Genomic DNA, 27,240 nt, shown 5'->3' with positions numbered 1-27,240 from the left:
GACATTTGTATTCCAACATGGCATCAGGATAGCAGTAAATATAAAGTCAACTCTCCATAATGTCCGTCGGAGGTATTAAAGGTAATCAAAAGCTCCCCAGCTGACTCTGACTGCTTCTTCCTTTCTCCCCATAATTTCCCTCTAATGAGCTTTTGAAGCCAGTGAGGAGAGAGCTGATGCAGAAGCTGATTAAAGGCAAGTTTTTCAGGAGGAAAACACGATTTCCTATTCCCACTGACACACACTATGCCACACATGCACGCAAACACACACACATATATGTATGATTTCAGCTGCACATACAGACCTGCTGACACAGACTGAATAATTCACCAGGACCAGACCTTGAGGGCCCCTGAATCTGCCCGTGTGTGTGTGTGTGTGTGTGTGTGTGTGTGTGTGTGTGTGTGTGTGTGTGTGTGTGCTATCTATTTGTTTGTGAGTGATTGAGCATGTATCTGTGAGTGTGCGTATGTGCTAGGAATCTCCCTGAATACTAGGCAGACAGGGAGGGAAACCCATGTGTTAGAAGTAGAAGTCAACACACCAGCTCGTTGCCTGCTAGCTACAGAGGGAGCGAGATAAGGAAAGAGGGAGCGAGATTAGGAAAGAGGGAGTGAGATAAGGAAAGAGGGAGCGAGATTAGGAAAGAGGGAGCGAGATAAGGAAAGAGGGAGCGAGATTAGGAAAGAGGGAGCGAGATAAGGAAAGAGGGAGCGAGATTAGGGGACAGAGAAATGTGAACGGGGAAAACCGGGGAGAAAAAAGATCAAGAAAAACAAGGAAGGGGGGAGAAAAAGAGGACGAAGCAGATGTATGCTGACAAAAATCGTTCAGACGGGCTGCAGCGATTTTTATGCTTCTACCCATTCCTAACTGTGCAATTGCCATGGAAACGAGAAATATGACACATGCTAAATTGTCAAACACGGAGCGCTGACACAATAAATTCAGACTAAATGTAGGACCCCTCATATTCCACAGTACCTCTTTGCATCCCACAGGCTGTAAGTTTGTATTATACCAGACTGAGACCCTTTGCTCTGTCTGTTATGAAGGTTACTGTTACATCATATTCATGACTGAGACTCGCGGCAGACTTCATGAGATTAGTCGTGTTTCCCGTCTCTCGCTACATGCACGATACCATCGGGACAGAAAGCACTACGCAGCGAGTTCTGGAAAAACAGCGTAAGCAGACATCTGACATGTGCGTTATGGCACCACATGGCTTCCACTTGGCTACAGTTAGTGTTGCCATGGTTACAGTTTTACACAACTGAGCAGCTGAAAAACAAATCTCACGTTAGTGTCTCAGGATGTGAAGCTGCACCCCAGGGGCGGCGTCAGTGTTTGAAACACGACTGTACGTGCAATAAAACGTCATGCGCTACGCTCGCGAGCGAGCAAAAGTGGCGCCCTAAACGATCGAGTCCTTTCAGAAGCAATCTTTGCACTGATTGAATGAACATTCAAACAAAACAGAAACCCTCCAGATTTTGACTTTGTAATCCATGTTTTTCATCTTTAGTTATCCTTCTTAGGCCACACTCATCTTATTTTTCTCTTTCTTAAGCTGACCTCTTATTTACAGTTACACAGGGCAGTTGAAATCACAGTTCAGTTGTTTTTGTCCTTGCAGATCTAAGCAGAGTATTATTTGTTGTAGTAATTCTTCCTGTTCAGACAAGCCACTAAAGAAATGTTTCTACTGTGTTTCTGGTGTAAGTGATGGAAGAAATGCACACGTCAGGTCCTGTTTAAAAATCTCCACCAAAAAAACTTAATGGACAAAAACGTTTTACTCCATCCATTTGTTCTATTTGTCCACAGCCAGCTCTTCCTGCTCTTCCAGCTCTTCCAGCTCTTCCTGCTCTTCCTGCTCTTCCAGCTCTTCCTGCTCTTCCTGCTCTTCCAGCTCTTCCTGCTCTTCCTGCTCTTCCAGCTCTTCCTGCTCTTCCTGCTCTTCCAGCTCTTCCTGCTCTTCTGTTGGGAAACAACAGTATTCCCAAACCAAATGAGCGATATAATCTCTACAGCACATCCTGAATCTGCCCCGGTGTCTCCTCTCAGTCTGATATGTCTGAGAATCCACACCACAGAGACGTGAGGAGGCATTCAAGTCAGCTGCCCAACACAAGTCTTTAGTTTGATGTAGACGAGTAGCAGCTCTACTCTGAGCCCTTCCTAAGTGACTGAGCTCTCTATCCTGGGGGCAGGCTAACCCTGTAACCCAGACATCATCTGAAGAAGCTGGCATTCACAGTCTTATGTGGTCACTACCAACAGCTCTTGTAGGGACGCAGATCAGCAGGTAACTCGACAGCTTCCCTTTCACACTCAGTGTTAACTATGACAGACTGATACGGTATCTGCAACACTCCTGACCCCGTACCAATTAATCTGTCAATTCCACACTCCCTCCGTCACTCATAAACACCTCATTTACAAACTCCCGTGGATACTCCACCCTTTCTGACACAGAAGCAGACTTGGAGATGTTGTGTTTTATTCCCAGTGTTGCAGATACACCAGAGTAGGCTGGATGGTGCTGTTTGATGACACCAACAGAATCAGATCATCTGCAAAAGATGAAGTGAGATCTTGAGAATACCGAATCTGACAGCCCAGGTGGGTGGAGTCCCCCCACCCCCCAAGAAATGCTGTCAGGTCCACAAAACACACGCAGACTCTCACAGCTTTGAGTTCCCCTGACAGGGTAAGTAGGCGGTCCGATGCTCCGTGGACAGGACAGAAACTACTGAGCAGCTCTGTGTTCAGCTTCTGCTGAGAAATAAATCTGACTCTCAAACATTCTTTCAAGTTTCTAAACAAAGACAGAAAGTTACAGATGAGCTGCTCCCATTGGTCCATTTGGTTTTGTGCCACTATACGGCCCCACCGACAACACTGACTCACTGCCTCCACGTACAGCAGGATGCATGTTGGACACGTTTCTGTCAAAGACATGTCAACCTAACATTACCCAAACATATGTAACAGTATGAGCACTACCTAAATGTTACTATCCTGAATGTGGCTCTTCAGTGTGGCTGAGACATTCTAGCATTAGAAGCAGCTCATGTGACCGACTGCTGAGGTCAGAGCTCCGGTTTTCCACAGAAAGACGATTGTCTTGTTTTCTGCATCAGAATAGTTTTTGCTGGCGCCGTTGGTCTGAATTATAGAGAGCTTCAGAGAAATGATGAGTAGGTATAACAGTCACTGAGTCATACGCTATGAATTGTAAGGGGGTGTTTCTACCACAGTACTAGTATTTTCTTAGCAGCTTAGCAGCTGTTAGTGATAAAGCAGATGCGTCATCTTTAAAAGTCTAAAGCCACAAACAAAAAAGATTTCTAATATCGCTTTAAAAGATGTTCACCATTAGGGACCAAAGGGAGTTATATTAGGAGCGTTCCCACCCAGAGTCGAACTTTCAACTTCTTTGTTAGAAAACAGCAGATGGAGAATTAGATTCAGAGCAGTGATGGAGGTCAAACATTTCCAGCATGTAAACCGATCCAGCCCCCGGCTGTCAGCTCACAGGTGGGACATGTTTCTGCCTGAGTCGGTAACCAGCTGATTGGTCAGTCAGTCAGCTGCACTTGCAGTCAGCTCCCACAGTGCCAGAAAAATAATGACATATATCCCTCAACTGGCACTACAAGGAAAATGCAGCCACAGCACAATGAGCTATTCCAAGATTTACTTGGATTTTTGTCTCATTACAGATGCCGGCCTGACACTGTCAGCAGCACACAAGCACACACGGTTGGAGAAATGCTGATGTCATCAGTGTGAGACAGCTGACAGGAGGATGTGGGGGGATCCTGTCATGTTTTGACGGCTAAAGCATTTGTGTCCGTCCACATAAGGTTGCATTTTTGGAACAGTTTCTAAACAGCATCCATAAATAATACATTTCCAGGAATGACTTTTTATTTATTTACTGAACAGAAAAGTGTTGACAAGATTAGCTGTTAGCACACTGTGTCAGCTCCTCGTGTGGGGAGAGACACGGCACCACACACTCTGGAGACCCAGCAGAGCAGACATGCCAAGCACAGCCTCTCATTTATTTAAAGACATGTTGCACATGCATATTAGATATTAGTAATATGAGTTGACTCTGGACCATAGGCAGTAGTTTCCCTGAGCTCAGTACGCTGTATGTCAGGGAAACAAAGAGGCAGACAACAACTAACAAGACATGTTCATCCTCATAAAGCTTCAGTGCACTTAGTGAGCACCAGCAGTTCACATGTGAACAGTTCAGCCAGCGATTCCTCTTTGGTGACGATGCAGTAAGTGAAACTGATGTTTCTTCTCTTCTTAATATGGTGTAAACTTTAACCCACTTCACATCATTTCAAATCTCATTAATAGTAATTATGGCTATTTAAATAAACAGTAATTATTCTTAATGTGAGCAGTCTATTAGAGTCTTAAACTTCTCGGGCTGAAAAAGTACCAGAAACTTATGGCGTTATTTTTGTGCCGCTATTCTGAGCGCACGTAAAAGAAAATGCAGGTGCAAGTGTTGCATTTTGAGGAGAAATTTATTTGGAGCGAAGAAAAGCTCAATTTGAGTGAGCAAAATTCATCGCTGCGTGCAAAAAATGTATTTCAGTGTTTGCTATTATCCACACACACACACACAATAGCAGCCCCGCTCGCTCGGTTTTTGCAATTTTTTTTACGTCCCCTCAGAATAGCGGCATAAAAATAACGCTAAAGGAAACTGAAGTTCCTTAAATAGCCACATATTCACTTTATTCTTCACTTGAGCCACTCTGGTGTCCACTTTAGAATCACATGATGCATGTCGTTGAACTATGGGAAGCTGTGGGAGCTCCCACACCTTCTTACCTGTGTAGGAGCAGAGAACATGGGATCGCTGCACATTGATCAGCAGGTTCAGTTAGTGACAGTGCTAACCACTGAGCTGCACAACTGCTCATACTGCAAAGCTGCATTTAAAACTGCAGGTTATGAGCATTTCAGTGTGACGAAGCAAAGGAGACAGCAGGGGTTTTGCACATGCTCGGGTCGCAGCTTTCACTTTCATTCATCATATTTGTATTTTTAATCCACCACTAAATGTTTAAATGCTTACTGTAGCACCTCACATCTAACTTTAACAGCAGCAGAAGTAGTCCGGTGCACATTCGAGATGAATGCATTTCTAAGGTCATCTGACCGAAATCTCCAATCTCCTGCTGAGCATTCTCGGTCATGCGGCGTGGAACTTTTCAGAGTTCCAGTCCCCAACAGTCGTTAGGAGTGATAATCCCATAATCACTGCCATCCTTAATGGGCTGTTTCGCTCTGAAGTGTCTCAGGCTACAGTGTGTACCGCGTCTCCCTGTGCCTTAATGAAGTTATGCAGATTTATGCAAATGAGGTCTAATCCCCGGGACACTGGGGACTCCGGGGTCCTTAAGTCGGTTAGCTGGCCTTTTCTGTGCCACCACTCTTGAGGTGGCACAGTGAATGAGAGAGGAAGTCCAAATGAGCGAGTGAAGACAAAGCAAGAGTAGATGAGAGGTGTGTGATGAAGTTTCGGAGGAACCCGTAGGAGGGCGACTTGATGAATGGGAGGGTGAGAGAGAAAGGGCAGCTGCCGGGAGATAAAGCAGTGACAGAGTGAGGCACAGGCTGAGAAGGAGAGCAAAGCACTGGGATCTACCAAGAACACGGACAGGCGGCTGGGCTATGCAGTGATATTTTTGGATTTAGAAAGATAGGAGGTGCACTCCCTCAGAGCTGTTCTCCAGAAAAATCTGAAACATGTGTTGATAACAACATCTGAGGATGAATTCCTCCTGAATAAGAAATGTGTCTGTAGTGCTTCTTGTTTCTATAAATGAGCAGTTCTTGTAAATCAATATTCCCTGACCTCCTTTCTAAGGCTCCTCTGCATTTCATATCAAAGGCTTGAGATCTGCAGACTCACACCTGCTGAGATTTTTGCAGCATTATAAGAAGCAGCTGTGCTCTGTGACCAAACCTGCAATCGACTGAAATGCATAACTCCATATCTCACATGATGCTTTCTAGCATACTGACCAAAGCTACAAAGTTGCATTATTCCCTCAAAGGCAAACATGGGTGGCACAGTAAAGTCAAAATACATTATTCCAGCAAACTAGTTCAAGGCAGATATGACTGAATCCTGCAGTCGGGAACTTTGTTTATGCTGTTTTTAAACAAGCGGCCGATTCATCAGCGTTGATCACTGTGAGGGGCAAAATATGGGCAATGTGGTAATGTGTGTTTTTTATCATTTTAAAGATACATGTTAGTAGTGTCCATTTACTGTTAGCTCGACATGTTATTGTCTCCTCAAACATACTTTGGATACATTTTGTTTTCCTATTTTTATTGTGTTTTGTGTGCTTTTGCACTTTTTTCTGTTTGGAGGTATTGGAACGGACAAATAACAAACAAAATCATAATTTCAGAGGTAACAAGGCAGTACATGCAGGCTAAACTGCAGAGTTTGCAAAATTGTGGTGCATTTTACAGTAATAGCCCATTTTGAATTAGCAATGATGAGGTACAACTGTCATTATCTCAAATAGATTTTCATAACAAATACTCTACAGTAAGGATAAGGAAGCTTTAATTCCAGTTGTTTCCTGCTTTTTAAAGCTAACAGAGGGAATCGCAGCTCAGATCTACTTTGAAATGTCGATTTAGTTTTCAGTTCAGCCTGTGTCACAGACTTCTGATGCAGTTGTAACTGAACGATGACAGAATGGCATCCATTCAGTCTTTACGTGTCTAAACTATCAGCCCACAAAGAAATACATGAAGTGTGTCCACGGTGAAAAACTCCTGAGTGGGATCGTTTCTTCTTTATTCATCTTTGCTTCTGTCTCACATCAAGGTGAGGGATAAACCTCCTGATTACCTGACTGGCTGCTGTTGATGCACTCAGGCTTGTCTCCTGTTTTCATCTCGGCATTAGGAAAAAAGCACAGTAGGGAAGCATCGTTTGATGCATTAGTCTTCGGGGCACTACTTTTTCGTTTTTAATGAAAGGCTCTACCAATTAAAAGCCGATGATGTGGAAGGAGGTGGAATCCTCCCAGACCCTCGTGGTACGAGAAAGAGTGCGTGCGTGCGTGCGTGCGTGCGTGCGTGCGTGCGTGCGTGTGTGTGCGTGCGTGCGTGCGTGCGTGCGTGCGTGCGTGTGTGCGTGCGTGCGTGCGTGCGTGTGTGTGTGTGTGTGTGTGTATGTTTCAGCTTTTCATAAGTTCATTTCTTCACAGGGGGCCCAGCATGCTTACAGCTTTATTGACTGGTAAGCTGATTATGATGAAACTACAACACAACTCAAGCCATTAAAGCAGAAAAATACAAACGCATAACACTGCAGCATTTGACCTCACGCACAACTGCAAAATCTGGTCCTTAGCAGGCCTCAAAATCAAACACAACCTCGGGGAACAACAAAATGAGTTACCAAAAATGAGGCCGAAAGGCAGAAATATGGTGTGAAAAACTAAGTTCACCTTTTCTCACTTCAGGAAAAGAGAAATTAACAGCTGAAAGCGAGATGTTGCTAAGCAAATGCATTTGATTAACTGATCATCGGTGAGTGTGAGCTCCTCTAAAAGGCTGCTGCTGTGGTGCATTCAGGTGACTTAATGCCAAGCAGGGAAACATCAGCACCGATCTTAGAGAAGCAGCTGCTGCTACTCATCAATCTGGGAAGGGTTATAAGCCCATTTCCAAACAATTTAAAGTCCATCATTCCACAGTATGAACGGCTATTCAAGTGGAAAATATTCAAAATAGTTTCCAATCTTCCCAAAAGTGGACGTCTTAGCAAACGTATCCCAAGGTCAGACCGAGTGTTGCTCAGAGACACTGTGAAAAAAACTACCCAAGAGCAACATCCCAAACCTGTTGGCCTTGATCACTTTTGGAACAACGTCCTTTGGACACATTAGTCCAAAGTGGGGCTGATTGGCCATGAAGTACAGTTCCAAGGGGGGGCACCCTGCAGTGATTGGGCTGAACATGAACTGTTCTTCATACCAAAGTAAGGCCGTCTGTGTGACAGTCATGACTTGGCCCAAACACCAGGATAATGATCCCAAGCATATCAACAAATCTCATAAAGCCATATTTTAGGTTTAATGTTTAAACAGGAGTGTTAATACAACTGTTTCATTGCTGCATTATAATAAAACCGAGTGTGTTGAGTTTGTTGCAGAAGAACGAGGCGATAAAGGTGAATCTTTGCTAACTTTGAATTTGTTACAAATGTGTTTTTGAGCTGAGATGGATCGAATTCCAGGGAGCAGCTGAAGCAGTGAGTGTAACAAACTCCTCTCCATCCTTAACAGCAGCAGAGTAAGTTTAAATGTACCATACCTTACTATTCTAAAAACGTGACTGTGGTGTCAGGTAGCTGCCACCACCAAAACAACGTGCGAGCGTGGGCGGCATAATCTGAGTGAAGCTGCTCATTATAAAACCCAAAAGGAAGATAGACAAATAATTGTTTCAACCTCATTTCAACAAGGAGACGCACAAGCTGGAGAGAATGGCTACACACCCTCAGCACCCCCAGCAGGTACCATGTTGCTTCGCTGAATACGTGCCCACATAATGCCAGAAGGCAGTTAGGCGTGGCTGCACGTTGGGCATCTGTGGAGAGAGGAGAAGGGTGGAGGGAGATGGAGGGAGTGCTGGTTGTCAGCTGAGACGAGGAGCAGCAAGGAGGAAGGAGCAAGTTGGAGAGGAGAGTGTTTACAAGCTCCAGGAGTTTACAAGTACATGAGTGTGTGTGTGTGTGTGTGTGTGTGTGTGTGTGTGTGTGTGTGTGTGTGTGTGTGTGTGTGTGTGTGTGTGTGTGTGTGTGTGTGTGTGTGTGTGTGTGTGTGAACGAGAGACAAAGAGAGTGTGAGTGAGAGACGAGTGATTTCACAGCAGCAAAGTGCGATCTGGAGGCTCTGACTCACTCCTGCCTCCAGCAGCAGAGTTGCTGTGTTTACACCCTCAGAATGAAACAGATGGAGCAGAAGAATAAGGTGAACCACAGAGGAGACCCTGCTCTTTCTGTTTGTTTTGGACTGTTTAAGTATTGCCAATATTGACGTCTTTTTGTAGGTCATTTTTAATATTGTTGAATTTTCTAATATCATTTTCTAAACTGTGCATCTGTAGGGAAACAGGCTACATTTGTTCTGCATCGCTGTCACAGCCATCCAAGAAGAAAGCAGATGGAGCGCTCACATGTCCGATCACAGCCTGATCCATGTATTCGAGCCGTATGTTGTTGTGGGTGTATGTAACATTTCTGTCTTCCTGCCCTGGAGCATCAGACTCAAGTGTAACCTTGAGTGGAAACCATCAAAGCCCAGAGAAACATGGAGCTCAAGGACGCTCAGGTGGCTGACCTTCTGTCACCGGCTGACAAGCAAAAAGAGACTCAACAGGCAAACTAAATTCTGTTTACACTTTATTCTATTAATGCATGTTGTTTGTGTGTCAAATCAGTTCCTTAAAAGTCAAAGGTTGGTGTAAATCTGACTAAAGAATCTGACTTTGCAAATTTAAGAAAATGAGGAAGCTACCGCAGCCTGTTGTCTGTGTGTGAATCTGACGTAAGCAGCAATTTAGGATTCGACAAAATGTGGCAACACGGAAGCAACGACTGTGCTTCCTCTAACGGTCAGGCTCCAAAGATGAGTCAGGCCAACGAGACCCCCGTTAAACCTACCAGAACTCAAATGTTTGTGTTTCAAATGTAATCACAGGGTTGGATTGTGTTAACTTTTAAAGGTAAGGGAGTGGACACCTGGAAAGTGATAACTGCGTGCTAGAGTCTAATTATCAGTAACTACAGTGGGATGCAAACGTTTGGGCAACCTTGCTAATAGTCATTGTTTATGCACCTGCCTGATTGTGTTTAAACAATTATCGCACACTTTCTGTAAATCCAATAAACTTCATTTCACTTCTCAATTATCACTGTGTGAGTCTCCTGTATGATATATTTAACTGACATTTTTATTGCAACAATCCCACTGTGTGCATGAATACAACAGGTACATCTGACTTTTCAGGCAGTAGAAAATTTAAACTGGTATATCAGCCTGATCGAGTGTTATTCATGCAATGACAGCGAGCTATCTGATGCCTTCTCAAACAGGAAATGGTTAATATTCTCTTAGGAGACTTCAGAATATGGAGTTTGCCTGACATTACATTCATTACATTAATATGCAAAAATATTTGTTATTTCTATGCATGTAACATCTGACTGTGTGTGCATGTAGTGTGAGAACACGTCCCTCAGCACAGTAGTGAGGCTCACTGATTGCATAGCAATGACACAGAGGAGCGCAATGTATCAAGATACACACAGACTACATGTCAGCACAACATCGTCCTCCTGCATCCATACGTCTGATTCAGTTGTCTGTGTCTAAAGGTCACCAAAGGTAACTTCAGCCCAACCAGGTCGCCTAAAACTAAAAAGCAGAGCCAATTATCTGTCAGCTCTGGCCCAGCGTTCAACACTGACCGCAGTGTGTGAAGGATGTAGACTGTAAAGCTACCTGGAGCTGCTTAATATAACAGTGCACTTGTACCTTTTCGAGCAGTCTGTGTGTGTGTACATGACAGTGGGTGGGAGTGCGGGTGGAGGAAACGGGGAGGTGGGGTTTCTATGGCAATGAAGTGTTTGTGCTTCAGCTGCAGAACGGCAACATCCTCCCTGGAGGACAGCGACTTTAAGAGTTGTAATCTGGCAAAGTCTTCTCTGAGGAGCAGCAAACACACAACACCACGTGAGCCTAAAGGTTGCTGCGACCTCCCGACGTGTAGAAAAGGAGGCCCTGTCTGTGGGCGGATCACGGGACATGCAGAGCGAGGGACATGCACAGAGGATCAGGGTACAGTAAGGAGAGAAGGTTGATAACGGTGCATGTACATGAGTTACGTGAGCTGGAAACCTTGACGGCTAAAAATGTCCTCGTGTGTTTGAGCATCGTTTCCCGTTGACTTATCCTGTTATTGCCTTTAATTACATTTAATGTTTCATCTAAATAGCGGTGTTCAGAATAAACAGAAAACCAGGATCAGTAAACATATTGTAGCCCATGAATTATACATTCTCTGTCAAGGCCACTTGGAAATGAGCACGTTTTCAAACAAACTACAGAAACACAAGGTTGGGAAACATTTCGAGTCCTGTAACACTGAATATATGAAGTAATGACTATAGAATACATATGAAACTGTAGCTTTTATTTCACCTTTTTACAATAAATGTCTGGGTGTACTAGTACACTGTCCTCATTATTTGAACTTTAGCCGTGTGTAGACCCACAGTGTCGTATCATACATGACAGAATTTAATGTTTCCATTTCTCAAGATTTTTGTTACTAATAAGTAACTTTTATCATTTATCTGGGTCATTCTCAGCAGTGATCGTTACCCAGTGCTAAATTAGTAAGTAAGAAACAAAAAAGTGTTAAAAAGTATAGAAATAATGAAAGTATTTGATATTTGAATTTCCACCATAAGTTTGATGGTGCAACATTTACTTCTGTCTGCTGCATTTTGTCACTTTTATACTCCATATATAAGCGTGCGCGCGCGTGCGTGCGTGCGTGTGCGCGCGCGTGTGCGTGCGTGTGTGTGTGTGCGTGCGTGCGTGCGTGCGTGTGTGTGCGTGCGTGCGTGTGTGCGTGTGTGTGTGCGTGCGTGCATGAAGTGTTCATGTGAATATTTCCACCTGGAAATCTCATTTTTCTGATTATTCTGACATCGTGTGGATTATCTGTCGTTGTGTTGCAGCAGACTCTGACAGGTGTAAGCTCTGGTACCTTGTGGAATACTTCTGAACAACATAGTTCTACCTCACAATCACAGTAATCAGCACTTTCTAACGTTATAAAAACGTGCCTGACACTGGTGTCTAATGAGCCTTCTCACCTGATACATCTATAGCTCAAAATGACCTTTGAGCAGCTCGCATGTCTTCCGAGTGGCCTGACAGGCCCTACCTTTGCTGAAGCACACGCCTCCTTTTCCTTAACGATCCTATTTAGACCTATCAGATGTTTGGGGGGCAGGGACAATCAAAAACACCTGGAAAGAGGTGGTCGTAGGATGTTTGGGAGAAATGTTTTCAGAGTAATGGTGAAAGAAACAAACAAAATTAAAAGTCTGTTGACATGTTTCTGTGTCTAGTGTAGATTATAGCACACGCTTCGATCTAAGGCCGCGAGAGCTGCTTGATCACCTTGTTCTCACACAGTATTTCAGGTGGTAAAGTTTGCTCCTTAATCATCTCCTCCATGCTCAGCATCAGGCTTTGTGATATCAGCACATTATTGTAGAAGCCACCCCACCTCAAACAGAAAAACTCTCCGCTCTGCTTCTTGTAGCATGACGGCTGCTTCACCCTCACTGTGCTCCACATGAGGAAGCTTTCTTCACTTACTGTATATCTGAGCAAAAAGAAGCAGCCGGATATTAAATGCTGATCAAATGAAGCCTCTTACAAAGAAAAAGCAAAGATCTTTACTTTGGATTAATTTCAGCTCTCAGTGCCTTTTCCTTCAACCAGTTTAGGGCTTTCTTCACAGATCTTGGTGTCCATTTACACTCCTCCTCTGTGCCTCCCTGTTCATTGCCCACATCCGCCGGGCACTATGACAACAGCACCAGCAGCAGGCAGGGTTACCCCAGCCATAAGCCTTCAGCAGTCATAGAAAACGACCCTGGGGAGGCGTTCAGATAGCACCGATGTGAACTTCTTTGCCCTTCTCTCATAAACACGGGAAGCTTCCTGCCACACACTGAACCAAATGCAAATCCTCAGGAAAGAGACATTTAAGATATGAACACAGTGGAGTGAGTCGGCAGCGTTCCAGCGAACAGCTGAATATGTTCACCTTTGCAGAGTCATCCACGCTTATCAGCATGGAAAACTAAGCAGAGCAGGATTAATGTCAATTACCCAACTCCAACGTCAATTATTCAACTCGACTGCACATGTGTGGAGTTTCTTCTCAGCACCTCCGTGTGAGGAAAGAGTGTTTTTATGTGAAAACCTTATTTCATTTTCAGCTGCTGTCGTGACTGTTAGGAGTGCAGAGTCACATCGCTGGCTTTTCCACAGCAGGCCTGTAAACTACCCAAGAGCAAGGTGCATGGTAGAAGGCAGGCAGCTTGTTTTCTGTGTTTAGACAGGGGGTCCCGAGCAAAGACTTTAATTCAGCCAACATCTGAATGTTTATCTTCTCCGCCCTGGAGAAACTGACATTTTAAAGAGGCATTTTAATCCCTTGCGTCAATATAGCCTTCACCAGCCTGGAAAATGAATGGCAATGACACACATCCACTCTTTCTTCCTCTGTACGCCACAGCCTCATCTTCATCTGCCCCGAGGTGCAGAGAACGTGCTGCTCACGGCTGCAGAGGCACGTCTGAAGTCTGGTCACACGCTCGTGGTTGGGAACAACATGCATGATTTGCATCAAAGATAAAAGTGCCACAGGGAGGTGGGGACGGGTGGAGACAGCTTTGAATTTCATGCCCACGGGCTCTTATGCAAAATCCATCGGTTCAGATATATTGTTTGTTTTTGAAGCTTGCTGGAGATCGATTAATGTGAAACAGCGATTTGGAAGGCAAACGAAACTCAGAATGGTTTCAGCGATTACTGAGTATAAACACTGAGGACGAACCTGATTCCATGAAAGCAAGTGTACTAAAGGATGCAGATACTAACCTTTAACAAGAGGCTCCAAGTAAACTCAGGAGCGCATCAATCTACACAAGCTGCTGCTGCCGTGAAACGTTTGGCATCCGTAAAGTTTCGCTCGATTTCTGATTGGTTTCATTTATCACAGAGTTCCGACCCTTGTGACGTGTCACGGCCATTAAGCATGCAGGGGACACCATAATTGAGGCTAATTCTGGAAAACAACGTGTCACCTCAACGTCTACATCATTAGGATGCTATTTCTAACAGCTCCCGAGTCAGCAAATCAATCACTACCGCCGGGCCTCGATGAAAGCAAAGCAGGCTGTGGACGCTTGGATAAACAATCTGAAGGAGGAAAATCTAGATTCTTACTTTGACTGTCAAATTTCCTGATGATGGTATCCAGGAAGGTGTTCTGCGGAGCCACATGGCCCCTCCGGACTGGCATCTTCGCTGCAGTGGCCCCTGGACTGCGAAAGACTTTGCGGGACTTTGAATAATATCACAGCGAGAGCGCAGTTCTCCAATCTCCGCAGCCGGGCGCACGACGCTCACGGCGCTCCCGGCATGGACGCTACAGCGCCAGGCTCAATCCGGGGGCCAAAGTTTTCCCAAGTTTGGCCGCAGAGAAAGTGAAATCTCTTTCCACGAGAAAGTGAGGAAGAGGAGAGTTCTGGAAAAGGAGGCGCGCTGTAGGATCTGAGCCGTTTTTTGCCCTCCAGTTTCCAGCCTGAGAGGCGCGAGCGTGTCTGCTTGTGTGGGGAGGGCCGCCTGTCAGGTGATGTTCCTCCTGCTCTCACACTCGCTGGAGCGCGGGGGACCACTCATCCTGCACTACAACCCGCTCCCGTGAAGCGAGCTTTCCGACGAACCTCTGTGGAGCCAAGGCTCTGGCGCTGAGCTGCGCGTCTTTATTCTTCTCTTATTCCACCTCCTCCTCTTCGCCACCTGAAGCTCAGCGCGTTTCACTGGGGAGGAAATGAAGAACACCGGATTGGTTGCATGAAAACAGCAGAGCTCAAGAACAGCAGCCCGAAGCGTCCTAGATCAGTGTTTTTTTAGGAGGTGTTCACTGTATCTCTCTCCTCCATCTCGCTGTGCGCTCTGCCAGATGACTTCAGCTCCACTGGCTTCTAACTGCGTCTCTTTTTAACCCTTTGCGCATCAGGAGCGAGATAGCCAACCTTTGATGGGTGGAGGAGAAGGAGCGCGCTCTCGGCCATCCCTGCTCTCCTCACCCCAGAAAAAAACTGCTTATTACACCTCCAAGAGCTTTGCAGTTTGGGGGTTTTGGTCGCTGAAAACGTGGCCCAGATATCATTAAAGAGCACTGCAACTGATTTAAATGCCTCAAAACAAGATCATTTGTCACAAAGATGATCTTGTAATGAATGTGTGGTGCAGGTGATGGTGGATACGAGCTCTGAAAGGCTGCCGTTGTTAACAGGTGTTCGGCTTTGTGCTGCATTACCTGTCCTCAGCAGCTATGGGAGGGATTCAGTTTACATCCACGCCCTTCTGCCCGCTCCTGTGCTGCTTGTCTCTGTGTAACAAAAGACTCCATCCATACCTCACAAAGGAACATTCACCTGCGCGAAAGTGAAGCGTGTCTCTCTGCCTGAGCTGATCCTGAATCAGCGAGTTTGCCGTGGATAACGAAAGGCCGTTTAAAACGCGTTGCTGGTGCTTCTTTATTGTGCTTCAGGGAGGGTCGGATGGGGATTCACCACTCAGCCTGCTCAGCTACGTCACAAGGGTTCCCCCCTTCCGTCAACCTGGGGATGATGCCTTCATGGAGCGTCGGGTATTGCGGATCTAGCGGATGGATTGAAACCCAGTCCTGCTCTTCCGCTCTATTTTAGCATTACATGTAATATCTTTAAATATATGAATGTTCTCCAAACATTAAGAACGCATAACGTGTCATTAATTTAGACTGTTAGCTAAAAAGGACTAAATTGTATGTCGGAAATGAAACCACATACTGTCATGGTACACAACAGTACAATCTAATTACACAAAATGATGATGATGATTATTGTTATTATTATGTTGTCACAAGTTAATTATTTAACTGACAAGCTCGTTTTCTTGTGATAAACGGTTGGTAGTATATATATTGTCATTGTGGGGGAAATGAAACAGAAATGCTGATTATGTCCCAAAGACGAGATCGGATGAAATTCTCGTCTTTTTGTATTAAAATGCAGCCGCGTGTGCGCTGCTGTCAAAGCCACTGGGAGCAGTTATGAAGAGTAGTTTGTGAGCTGCTGGGGACACTAACGAGGTGAAATTACGATGACCTTGTTTGAAGCATCGCTTCAATTTAGCTGTGAGGTATTAATTTTCCGACCGGCATTGAAGGCATCAGCAGACAAAGCGTTTTCCTGAATCCCTTGAAGTCCATTGGAACCGGACTGCAGCCGGTTCACCTGTGATGGCTCCGACTGAGGAAAACGTCCTTGTTTTCAGCAGCGCCAAGCAAAGGCCTGAAGCCCTCTGCTGCTCCGTGGAAGCATTTATCAAAAATGTCCTGCACAGCTCCATAAAGGCGTCCTCCCCCCCTTTTTCCTCAGCATCATATTTTTAATGATTAGTCACACGTGATAAATTGCAGCCCTGCAGCTGGACGAAGACTATCGATCAAAACGTGAGTCTTTGGCATGAATTAAAAATGCAGCGGTTACTGCTCTTATTACTTCCAGCAGTATTTACTGAAGCAGCTGAAAGCCAGAGGAGGCGTGCTGGTCAGCCTTCCCCTCAAAACTCCCTTATTTAGTCAAGAAAAGAGAGGACGAGGAGAGGAAGAAAGGAGGGGACCGAGGAGGCAAGAAGGGGATGATGAGAGAGGAAAATCAATATGTAACTAAAGTTGATTGATTGATTGATTGATTGAATCTTTATTTTGAACATGTTGAAAAAGTATTAAAAAAAATAGAATTAAAAGAGACAAATGAACAAAGCAAACAAAAGGAAAACGAGCAACCACAACTCCAAATAACGTCCATGTTCAAAAAGTTCATTGATGAATTCCCAATGTGTGCGCACCTTACATTATATTGGATAAACGACTGAAATAAATAAAGAGAACAAGCTCCGGGCGTCACTTTGACACATCCATTAAAAGCTACATCTCCTTACAGCCGTGGCTAAACAGCTCCGCAGTAAATGAAACTGTCAGCAGAAACCGTGTTTTTCACACTGCCAGTTGTGTTAGACGTAGAAGCTGCAGGCAGCAGAAGGTTTTATGAAGTAACCAAGAGAAACGCAGAGAGATGGATGATGGGTTTTAAATCATGTATAATCTTACTGTCTTTGCATTCCCCATAAAAGACCCGGTGACACAGGAGACGAGCTCATCTGTGGGGAAATGAGCACATTATTTTAAAAAGGACTTGAACGCTAAATCTAACGAAGGCTTGCGTTACAGCCAGGAGGCTGTCAGGACAGCAACCTCTTTGATGCAAACCGAAGGAAAAGGGAAACGAACAGCAGCATGTTTGTGGCGTACACAGCTCGTTTGCTGCAGATATTTATCTGGAAGCTTCTGCGATTGTACTTACATCCTTTAGATGTTAAGTTTACTGAAGTGTGCAAGTAAAGCTGCTTAATTCTCTGGATTAGAACATTGTGATTACTCTCAGTGTATTAAACTACTACTACTATTATTATTATTAATAATAAAAAGCACATCAGCATAATTTGAATGTATGAAGGAAATCTGTCGGTGATCTCAGCCCTGAAATTGATCATAAATCAATCTTATAATCTTTTATCTTATAAACTTTTAATGGCACTTTTATTAACGTGGTGCTTTCCACGTCCCACAAAGCAACGAAGCATGTGCTGCTGCAACACTGCTTAAAACAGAAAAGGATTCCTCAAAGACAGACAGCTGACCTGCTGTCCATTTATTGACCAGCCCGTCAGCACTGCACTGTAAACATGGGAATATAACCCAGACTAGTAGCTGTTCAGTTCAGTAGCTGCTACGTATACATACACAAACATACACAAGAAACATGTTTTAATGCAGTAGAACTTGTATCATAGGATCTTTAATCTATAAATACACAGTAGAATGTAGAGGCTGCAGAATATGTAAGAAATATACGATCAGCAGTAAGATCCAGTCATTTGGTGACTGAGCACTACAGAGCACTGTGTTTATCAGCAGGGACTTTTTCCACTCATCCATCCGTCCACCCAGAATCCTCCATCTATCACCCAGCTGGCTTTTAGCGAGGTGCTCCTTGGTGCTTTGGACTTCACACTGTTCTCTCTGCGGTGCGTTCGCAGACGCGTCCAACAGACTCGCTCAGCGTCGGGACAGATCGCCTCCTGCGGAGAAAGGAAACAGTGAGCCGGTGTCGCATCTTCACCGCTACTCCGTCAAAGAACTGAACACGTTCAGCAAACAGAAAACTGCTTCCTGTACAGGATGACAGATTGAGACCCAGTGTGTGCAAAGACTTCTGGCTCAATTCTGAAATGAGCCTGATGAAACTGAACTCTATTAAAACAGGTGCAATGTAGATGCAGATGTGTAGAAACGATGTTATATGGATTCATAGGCGCGCGTCTGTGCGTGTGTGTTATCAAAGATTGATCGCACCAACGGCCAAAGCCATCAGATGTAATGTCCACGGAGGAGCAGCACTGGGGGTGGGGTTCTACGTCGTATGTGGCTCCATCCAATTAACTGAGGCGATCAGCCATGCTGATGAATGGATTACAGCATAATTGCTTCAGAGGTGGGACCCTTCATTAAATCATTTATGACAGGCAAATGTGAGCATATGTTTGTGTGTGTAAATCTGCAGGAATGCTCGTGTCAGTGACCACACGCTTGTGGTTCAGCCTGGTGGTAATAAAAACAACTGTGACATGAAGGCTGAGTCTTTGAATTGGATATGTTCTTCCCATTTCCAGCCCTGTACTTTCATTCTTGGACTTTTGCTTTCTGATTGGCTGCTTGCTGCAAACAGAAGGTTAGAGCAGCACTTTCACTTTGGCTCTGTTTCTGTTTCATTCCACAGCAGTGCATGCTCCTCACTGAACAAGAGTGAGGTGGTTTCTTAAAATGTACAATGTGCACACACACAGTGAGAGAGAAATAACAGCAGACCCGTCTAATAAGTGTTTTCATGTAAATAATAGTTTGTTTTGTGTTTTTTCCACAGACAAACACATTTTTCTACGCCACAGATTTAACACACAAGTATAAATGCTCTCTCAGATGAACTACCAAACACAACACATTGCACCGTTTCATTATTTATTTACCAAAAGCTGAGCCAAAAAACAAAGTCCACCCTCTCTAAAGCCTTCAAGAGGGTTAGAAGCAGCCAAGAGATCGAATGCACAGTCAGGTGAAAACATCAACAACTGTTGCTGCCCATCAATCTGGGAAGGGTTCAAGCCCATTTCCAAACAGTTTGAAGTCTTATTCTACAGTGTGAAAGACTATCCAGAAGTGGACGTCCCAGCAAATTCACTCCAAGGTCTCAGCGTGCAATGCTCAGAGGAACTGCAGCAAACACAAGAGTTCATCCCGGCAAGAGTTAGCATGCTCAGCTTTAAAATTCACCACATTATAAAAAAAGGCTGAACAAGTACGACTTTTTTTGGAAGGAAAAAATAAGATGAAGGAATACAACAACGTCCTTTGGACAGACAACACCAAAGCAGAGATGTTTGACCATAAACCAGCATATCAGAACAAACAGCCCTAATCAGCTGCCAAGTGTAGCGATGATTTGGAGTTACAGCCATAGGTCCTGGGTTTCTAGCAGCCTAGCAGCAACACCTCTGTATACCAAAGTATTCTAGAGAACATGAAGCCATCAGCCTGACACCTGAAGTGTGACTGAAACTGGGTCCTACAACAAGACAAAGGTCCCAAGCACAGCTGCAAGTGTTCAACAGAACGGCTAAAAAAGAACAGGATCGAGGCGCTGCAACGGCCCAGTCACAGTCCAGACCTCAGCCTAATTGAAATGCTGTAGCGGGACCACAGGAGAAGTTTCTATAAATAAATGCATGCCTGCAAAGCTCAGTGAGCTGAAGCATGTAAGGAACAGTGGGCCAATGATGTGAGAGGCTGATAAACAAACAGCAAATGATTACAACAAAGTATTATTGCTGAAGGTGTTCTACAAGCTACTGAATCACGAGATCACCTCCCCTGCCCCGTAAGCTGGAGAGGAAAACATGGACGACTGACAGCTGTTCTGCTTTCAGAGCGATCGTCCCGATGCAGCCTTCTGCCTTGTTTTAATATTAGATACCAAGTCTGATGCTGAGAGGAGGCTAAAGGACAAATGGACACAGACGGTCGTCACAGAGAAACTGCAGCCCGGCTGATAACCTGAAGCCACAGACGGACGTCACTGTTGTTGAAGACACTGATCATTAAGACACCAAGAATCAAACTACAGGATTATTAAAGTTTCCACTGTGGGTGTGCCAAGTAACAAAATCTGTTATGTCATTCATGGAGGTAACACCTGCTCTCCACGTTAACAGGTTTCCACACCACTGATGATAGCAAAAGTGACATCACTGATAGAGGGTGTGTCCCAAACTCGCCATGAGCCTAAAGCTCCACCTAACGACGAGTCTGATCCAGAAACGCAGGGGAGCTGCTTCAACTGTGACATCTTCACAGGCACCCAGTCTTTACTTTTCAAAGCTGCCTTGAGTTTGATTACAGAACAAGAACTCCTCAAGGACAAACGTGAAACTCTTAGTTGCATTCAAAGTAAATTATTTGCACGGAGCAGTAACTGCTGCTAGTTTCTGACATGCAGTAAGTTTGGTTGTAGACTTCAGACTGTTTAGATTCATCCAAGTCTGTTCGAATGAGTCCAATAAATATTTACAGACAGAAATCATCTCTGTGGCAGCGGGTGTGCTTTTAGCTCAGCTGTAGGGGGAGAGGTGGAGCTGAGCTCAGATAGCAGTGCCAGGTGGAGTTGATTGGCACAGCAGCCACTCTCCCGCCACAGAGGAGACCCCGCCCCCCGCCCCGCCCAGCACGCTACTCAATCATTCAAATTTAGTTCTTATTCGACTCTGATCAACAAATTTGTCGTGAATTGTGTCACTAAGATGAGTGATACGTTTAAGGCGTTCCTCAACCCTTATGCCATAGCAAAGGCCATATCGCCATGACAACCATGCTGGTCATTTATATGCTCAATTCTCTGGCAGTCATGAGATCCTAGTTCATAGCTTTCATTTCAAGTTTCTTTGCAGGATGAAGTCAGAGCGGAGAGGACGATGTTTTCTCGTAGTGACCCAGCTCAGCCTGATATTCTACCTGTTTCTTTCTCAGGCCTGGTTAAATTAGTCGACCTGATGAAACAACATTTTATTACCTGCATCTTTTTAAAAATAGCTTTTCCTTTTTGGCACATTTTTAAGGACATATGACATCACAGCTATGCAGATGACATTCAGTTATAGATCTCCTCTAAGCCCTGCGTTGTTTTAAGCTGCAGGTCTTTTAAAACCTGGAAGGCTGAACACCTTGTTTAACTTCATGAGGAGGAAAGAGACGTCCTCCTTTGTACCCCTGATAGATTTCTGTGAACTCCTGGTCCCCATATTTCTGAACCTTGGGGCAGCTTTTGACTCACTTTGGATGATCAGGTTAAATCTCTGTTTCGATCTTGCTCTTTTATTCACTTAAGACACCAGGCCAACCTGAGCTCTGTTGTGTCCTGCTGTGAATTAGAAGCTTATTTCATCTCTTCTCAAAATAACCTCCTTCAAACAAAGTGTTCAAAATGCAACTGCAAAGTACTCGTGTCTCACTCACTTTAAGATTCTGGTTGTGACTGTTGGAGCAGCAGCAAACGTGTCCATGCAAACACCCCTGCAGGTTCCTGAGGTCTAACGATCAGGTTGTGTGCTTCACACAAGGCTGAGAACTAAAGGAGACAGAGCTACTGGCCCTCCAGCTGTGTCTTCATTAGTTGTTCTTTGTAAGTTGATATCTTGAACTGTATAAATAGAAATGTACTTATATGAAAAACTTGCTTTAACCTTTTAGGAGCTGCAGCCGTCTTCATACATGCTCCCATATTTTCAAAGGCTCAAAAGTAATTGCACAATTAACTGCCAAGCAGTTCCAAGTGAGGCCTGATCTCTCCTCACTCTGTGACAAATTAGGCAGAGAGACCTGTTAGTGACTCTCGTGGCTGTATATAAGCAATAGGTCTAACCTAAACCTATTTCCTCATTACATCATGGCAAATTAAGTAGATGAAAGGTCAGCAGCTGCTTCCAGGATTGAGTTTGCATTTGGTGGCTGTGCTTGGGAGCTCACCATTACACTGAAAGCAACAACCCAGGTCTAATCAGAGAGATCGGAACATTTGGTACATTTTTATAAAGCAGGAATGCAGCAGTCAGCTCTGCAACACCCAAATTCCTGGAAGATCACAAAAGACAACTAAATTCTTCCCTTCATAATATCTATCCAAGAAGATGCATCATTGCTACAGTGTTCTGTCAAGACGCAACTTCATGAATGAAGTACAGACGCAAAATGCTGATAACGCCCGAGGACAGAAAGACCGGATAAGACTTTCCTAGAAAACATCGAAGAAAGCCTGCCAAGTTCTGGAAGTTTCTTTTAGGAATATGAACTTGTAGCAGAGAAGAGTCTGTCAAACACAGTGGAGTGTTATCACAGCCAGTGGAAGTGGGTCAAGGGTGTTTATTCATGACTAGGTGTTGGTAGAAGTAGCAGGAGGAATTCTGAAGTATCGACAGCTTTACTTTCTGCTCACAGCGAATCAAAGGCTGTGAAACTGGTAGGACAGAGCCTGGCAGTAAAGACACAGCAAAGCAACGGCTCCTGAAGGTAAAGACATTTTCTCGGACGGCCACAACAGCCTTTAGTGGGCAGAAAGAGCCACAAAGACACAGCAACTAACAGTGGATCCAGTGAAGAAGAAAGTCCATCGGCTTTACGGTTCAAGCACTACATGCCTGTAAAAGAGTTTCATTTAAGAATGAACAACGAGGGAAATTTAATAAATCTTAAATGTAAGGAATATTTTTCAAAAATCTCTTGAAATAAAGCTGAAAGTCTGTCATTTATTAAATCTTGATTGCTTCCACTGGTTGGTGGTGTTTACAGGAGACATCTGAAAATGACTGCATGACTGTCCTGATGTGTATAAGCCTGGATGATTGGATGAAACTCTGACTTGAGGAGGCCGGTGTGCACTCGTGCCTGTATGAAAAGTTTTGCATATATTTAAATCTCACACTGATATGAGAAATGGACATGCAAATCCATCAGCCCCATTACGCCTCACCTTGGCAGCTAGTGCACTCGCAGCTGTGTATGACTGGCAGGACAACCGGCTCGCTCTCTCCACTCTCACACTGCAGGCTGAGGAAGCGCACCGGGGTGTTCGGGTCCAGGCGGTAGCTGCAGCACTCACACACCGACTGGAGATACGGCTCCTACGTGGAGAGAGTAAAAAGAAGAGAGAGGGTAACTAAATGTTGGGGGCAGAAAGAGAAATAAGAGCCAAGAGGGTGACTTGGATACGATGAGGGCAAACTGAAATCAGAGCAGGGGACGATTTTATGAGGAGATCAGGGAAATAATAGGAAGTAGAAAGTGAAACAATCAGAAAAGAAAGTTTAAATGAGGGGAAAGAGTGGGACAGATAAGGAAGGGCAGATGCCTCCCTCTATTCTATGTGATGGAAGATTACAGTGTAAGAACTACAGCATATTAAGGACAAAAAATGAACGAATGCCTTTAAATGTTGGTGCATAAATAAGAGTAGCAAAGAAAAGCAAACCCAGTTAAACGTATGACCCGTGTGCTGAGGTGAGTCTCTTTCTGCTTCACTTCCTGTGAGCCCACAGACAGACGCACTAACATTTGACTTTGCTGCTGTCATTCAGTCCTCATCGCTCCATCAATAAAGGTGAGCTGTTGTGACGGCGATGAAAAGCCCAAATCTTGGCCCTACCATGACCGTGTGTGACTGATGGGATGTGGTTCCAGTGCTGTAATGCATGTTTCTTTTCTCCACACATCACTCTTAGCATCTAAACCAAAGGTTTTCTTTAAGACATTTCCACAGAGCATTATTCACAGAGACCTCTGCCTCATCTGTGTGCTCTGCAAACAGCAGATGGGCAGCACAGCTTTTCTGCTTGTATCTCTGCCACGTGCATTCGCGAACATGAACATTTGACACTGTGAGGCAGGTCTAAGCTTAGCTTCTTATTTTGTAAACTCCTGCATCCCTGTTTGCTGCTGGGCTGATCTGTGGTGCTCGACCATGCTGAGGAGGCTAACAGCATTCTTTAATTTCCTTGCTTTGCAGACAGTCTGTCTGACTGTGAACGGGTTGAGTTCAAAGTCTTTACAGATGGTTTTGTACCCTCTCCCAGTCTCCTCAGCATCTACATCTATCGTCCTTCCTGAAACATGCAGGAGTTAAATTATGGAACAGTCTAACAGAAGAAATAAAAGACAGTCAAAACATAAAACAGTTTAAAGTAAAATATAAAAACCTAATTTTAAATAAGTATAAGAATGAAGAAAACGGGGTTAACCCAGGACGGTAATGTTGCTGGTAATGGTGTTGCGGTTCTTTTTTGTTTTTTTGTTTGTTTTGGTTTGTTGTTTTTCCATAACTTGTGTATCTGCAAATATACACATTCTGTATTTTTCATATGAAAGAAACTATACTGTGGTGGGGCTTGCTAATTTCTTGTTTTTGATTTATGTATGTTATGTTTTGTTTTACTTCATATGTTTCATATGTTGTTTGTTTAATTTAAGACAAAAAAAAAATTAAATGAATGAGAGGTAAAACTTGAGGGGGTAGGGACAAATAAGTAAATACTTCAGCCTACTCCTTTTCAAACAAATAATGGAATGATATTTTGTAATGATTGTGAAGGCACATGTTTGAAATGTTTGAAATAAAAATGAACTGAACTGAACTGAACTGAACATGCTGTGAAGAACAGACTTTGACAGATCCCTGATCTTTACGTAAAACAGGGTGTCCATGGACTCCTGACTGAGGGCTTTAAAAAGAGCATTGATACTGATTACAAGTCAGATTTTTAGTTCTCCAATAGTTCCAAAGGAAGATCTCATTCAGCTGCTACATGCACCACAATGTTTCTTCGTTGGATCCGTGCTTACTCTCCCTGTCATTTAATACACTGTGTTCATTATCGCCTAATCAGAATGAAGAAAGAGCTGAGCGATGCTAAGATGTCTGTGATACACAGAAACTGTTATCTCATGGTTGATCTCTGCATAACAAGCCAGTGTAGTTATAACATGGCTTAATACTGTAAGCAACGTGAAATGTATAATAATAATAACAAGAGCAAGAAAGATATGTTTTACTTCTTTACGTCTTTTTAAGGTGGCTTACATGACAAACTCAACTGATAACAAATAACAGAGTCAACAAAGATACATGCAAAAATCCTGAAATTTGAGAATAATCGAGCCTCGTTTGTAACTCAGTGAAAGAAGGTCACCTTTGGAAGCTGTGTTCATGCATCCAATTAATGCAGACAAAGCCTGAAGGAGACTGTGGAAAAGTACAGAGGACGGTAGCAACGCATGATACATAAAAGGGGAAGGAGGTAAGAAAAGTTCCTCTGAAAAATAGTTATTAGTACTTCTCACACACTTTGAAAAGTCTACAGTGTGTGTGTGTGTGTGTGTGTGTGTGTGTGTGTGTGTGTGTGTGTGTGTGTGTGTGTGTGTGTGTGTGTGTGTGTGTGTGTCCGATAAGTCAGCCGGTGATGGGAAACTTGATCACTGTAATGAATTCCTGCTTCTTCCAGTCGTGCTAATCAATGACACGGGGACTTCACAGGGTTGCCTAGTCATCGGTTACCATCCCCGGTTGCCACAGTAACGGGAGGTAATGACACATTTGGCCGAGCTGATGTTTATTTTTACTGATCTCCCAGCATGACTGACTCTATTTTTACAGTGGAGACGCATAGATGCCAAGGAAGAACAAAGTCACCATGGTGATGAGGTGATAAGCCTGCTGTCTTACAAGGATGAAAAAGACAGAAAACCAAGAATGAAAATCAAAGAAGAAGAAAAGATAGAATCCCTCTACCCCTGCACGAGATTCAACACATCCATCTACTGTATTTACACCCTGATACTTCACATATTATATCTTGTATTTCTGTTTGCCTGCCTTCAAGTCATCAACTGTATGTTTATCTTTAAGCACAGATGTCAAATGCTCAGCTCAGGATGCCATAATTAAAGACAATTCTCTCGCATCAGTAGAAAAAATAAAATAGAAAATGAGATGATCTCATTTGCTAAAGATGATACCCTGAATCATGATTTTATTAATAGTTTTTGGGATTTAAAGGGACTTAAAGGGCAGATGCATAAACTGTACATAAAAGATGGCAATAACTGGTTGCTCTTAAAAGTAAAGCCATTAACCTTAAACCCTCATGCTTTGTAATGGCCTCCAGGAGGTGATTCCCCTGGTTGATGAAAACATGGGAAGTAATGAAGTACAAATACTTTGTTACTGTATCCCAAAAGGCTGATTCTCTCAGCTGACTGCAGGTTTCCCCAACCTTATAAACAGTCTTCGATCAGTAGTTGTTGATCAATAGTCAATGCAATTTGCATATTAATACAATTATAAATGAATTGGGTTGCACAATGCACAAAGAGCAGCAGGTCAGCTGATCACAGCCTGTACACTAAGAAAATCTTCCCCCACCTTCTGAATCCACTTTAACCCCTGACTGTGCACATTTTCCTGTTTAGAGGAAAAGTCGCCCTCTGCAATGTAGCAACAGAAAACAGATTTATGTTTTTAATTTTGCACAAAAATAGAAATGTCCTCCAAAGAGCTACTCTTACTTTCTTACTTTGAGTACATTTCAGAGTCTCTACTTTTTTACTTTTACTTGAGTAAAGAAGACATGCATCATACGGGGTCATCTGTGGATGCTAGCTGACCCCATGCAAACTAGTTATCCTGCACAGGAAGGGTGAATAAAGAACACTCTTTACAAATATTGTCAGTCAGGAAAGTAAAGTTCAGAGGCTGTTTCAGCTGTTTCAGCTGTTTCAGGTGTTTCAGCTTTTTCAGTTGTTTCATGTGTTTCGGCTGTTTCAGCTGTTTCAGGTGTTTCAGGTGTTTCGGCTGTTTAGGCTGTTTCAGCTGTTTCAGATGTGTCAGGTGTTTCACCTGTTTCAGCTGTTTCAGGTGTTTCAGCTGTTTCAGGAGTTTCAGGTGTTTCAGCTGTTTCATGTGTTTCAGCTGTTTCAGCTGTTTCAGGTTTTTCAGCTGTTTCATGTGTTTCAGCTGTTTCAGCTGTTTCATGTGTTTCAGCTGTTTCAGCTGTTTCAGGTTTTTCGGCTGTTTCAGCTGTTTCATGTGTTTCAGCTGTTTCAGGTTTTTCAGCTTTTTCAGCTGTTTCAGCTGTTTCA

At 43.8% G+C, this 27,240-nt stretch overlaps 2 protein-coding genes across 7 annotated transcripts in view; both read right to left on the bottom strand.

Moving 5' to 3' along the window:
- kcnh2b (potassium voltage-gated channel, subfamily H (eag-related), member 2b) overlaps positions 1-16,442 on the bottom strand; it is a 252,223-nt gene extending 235,781 nt beyond the window's left edge. Inside the window, exons 1-2 of the mRNA XM_080864841.1 lie at positions 15,335-16,442; positions 14,118-14,713 (exon numbers count right to left, since the gene is read on the bottom strand). Coding sequence (XP_080720967.1) covers positions 14,118-14,193 — 76 coding nt within the window. The 5' untranslated portion in view covers positions 14,194-14,713; positions 15,335-16,442. The remainder of the gene's footprint in view (positions 1-14,117; positions 14,714-15,334) is intronic.
- A 188-nt stretch (positions 16,443-16,630) lies between these two features.
- Positions 16,631-27,240, bottom strand: part of sspo (SCO-spondin) — a 107,418-nt gene continuing 96,808 nt past the window's right edge. For all 6 annotated transcript variants that reach the window (XM_080864836.1, XM_080864840.1, XM_080864837.1 and 3 more), the window contains 2 exons: positions 23,081-23,231; positions 16,631-18,086 (listed from right to left, as the gene is read on the bottom strand). In XM_080864836.1, the coding sequence (XP_080720962.1) occupies positions 18,064-18,086; positions 23,081-23,231 (174 nt within the window). In that variant the 3' untranslated portion in view covers positions 16,631-18,063. The remainder of the gene's footprint in view (positions 18,087-23,080; positions 23,232-27,240) is intronic.

The sequence above is a fragment of the Rhamphochromis sp. 'chilingali' genome (genome assembly GCF_963969265.1).
Source record: "Rhamphochromis sp. 'chilingali' genome assembly, chromosome: 18".
NCBI classification, from domain to species: domain Eukaryota; kingdom Metazoa; phylum Chordata; class Actinopteri; order Cichliformes; family Cichlidae; genus Rhamphochromis; species Rhamphochromis sp. 'chilingali'.
This window is presented reverse-complemented; position numbering and strand designations above follow the sequence as displayed.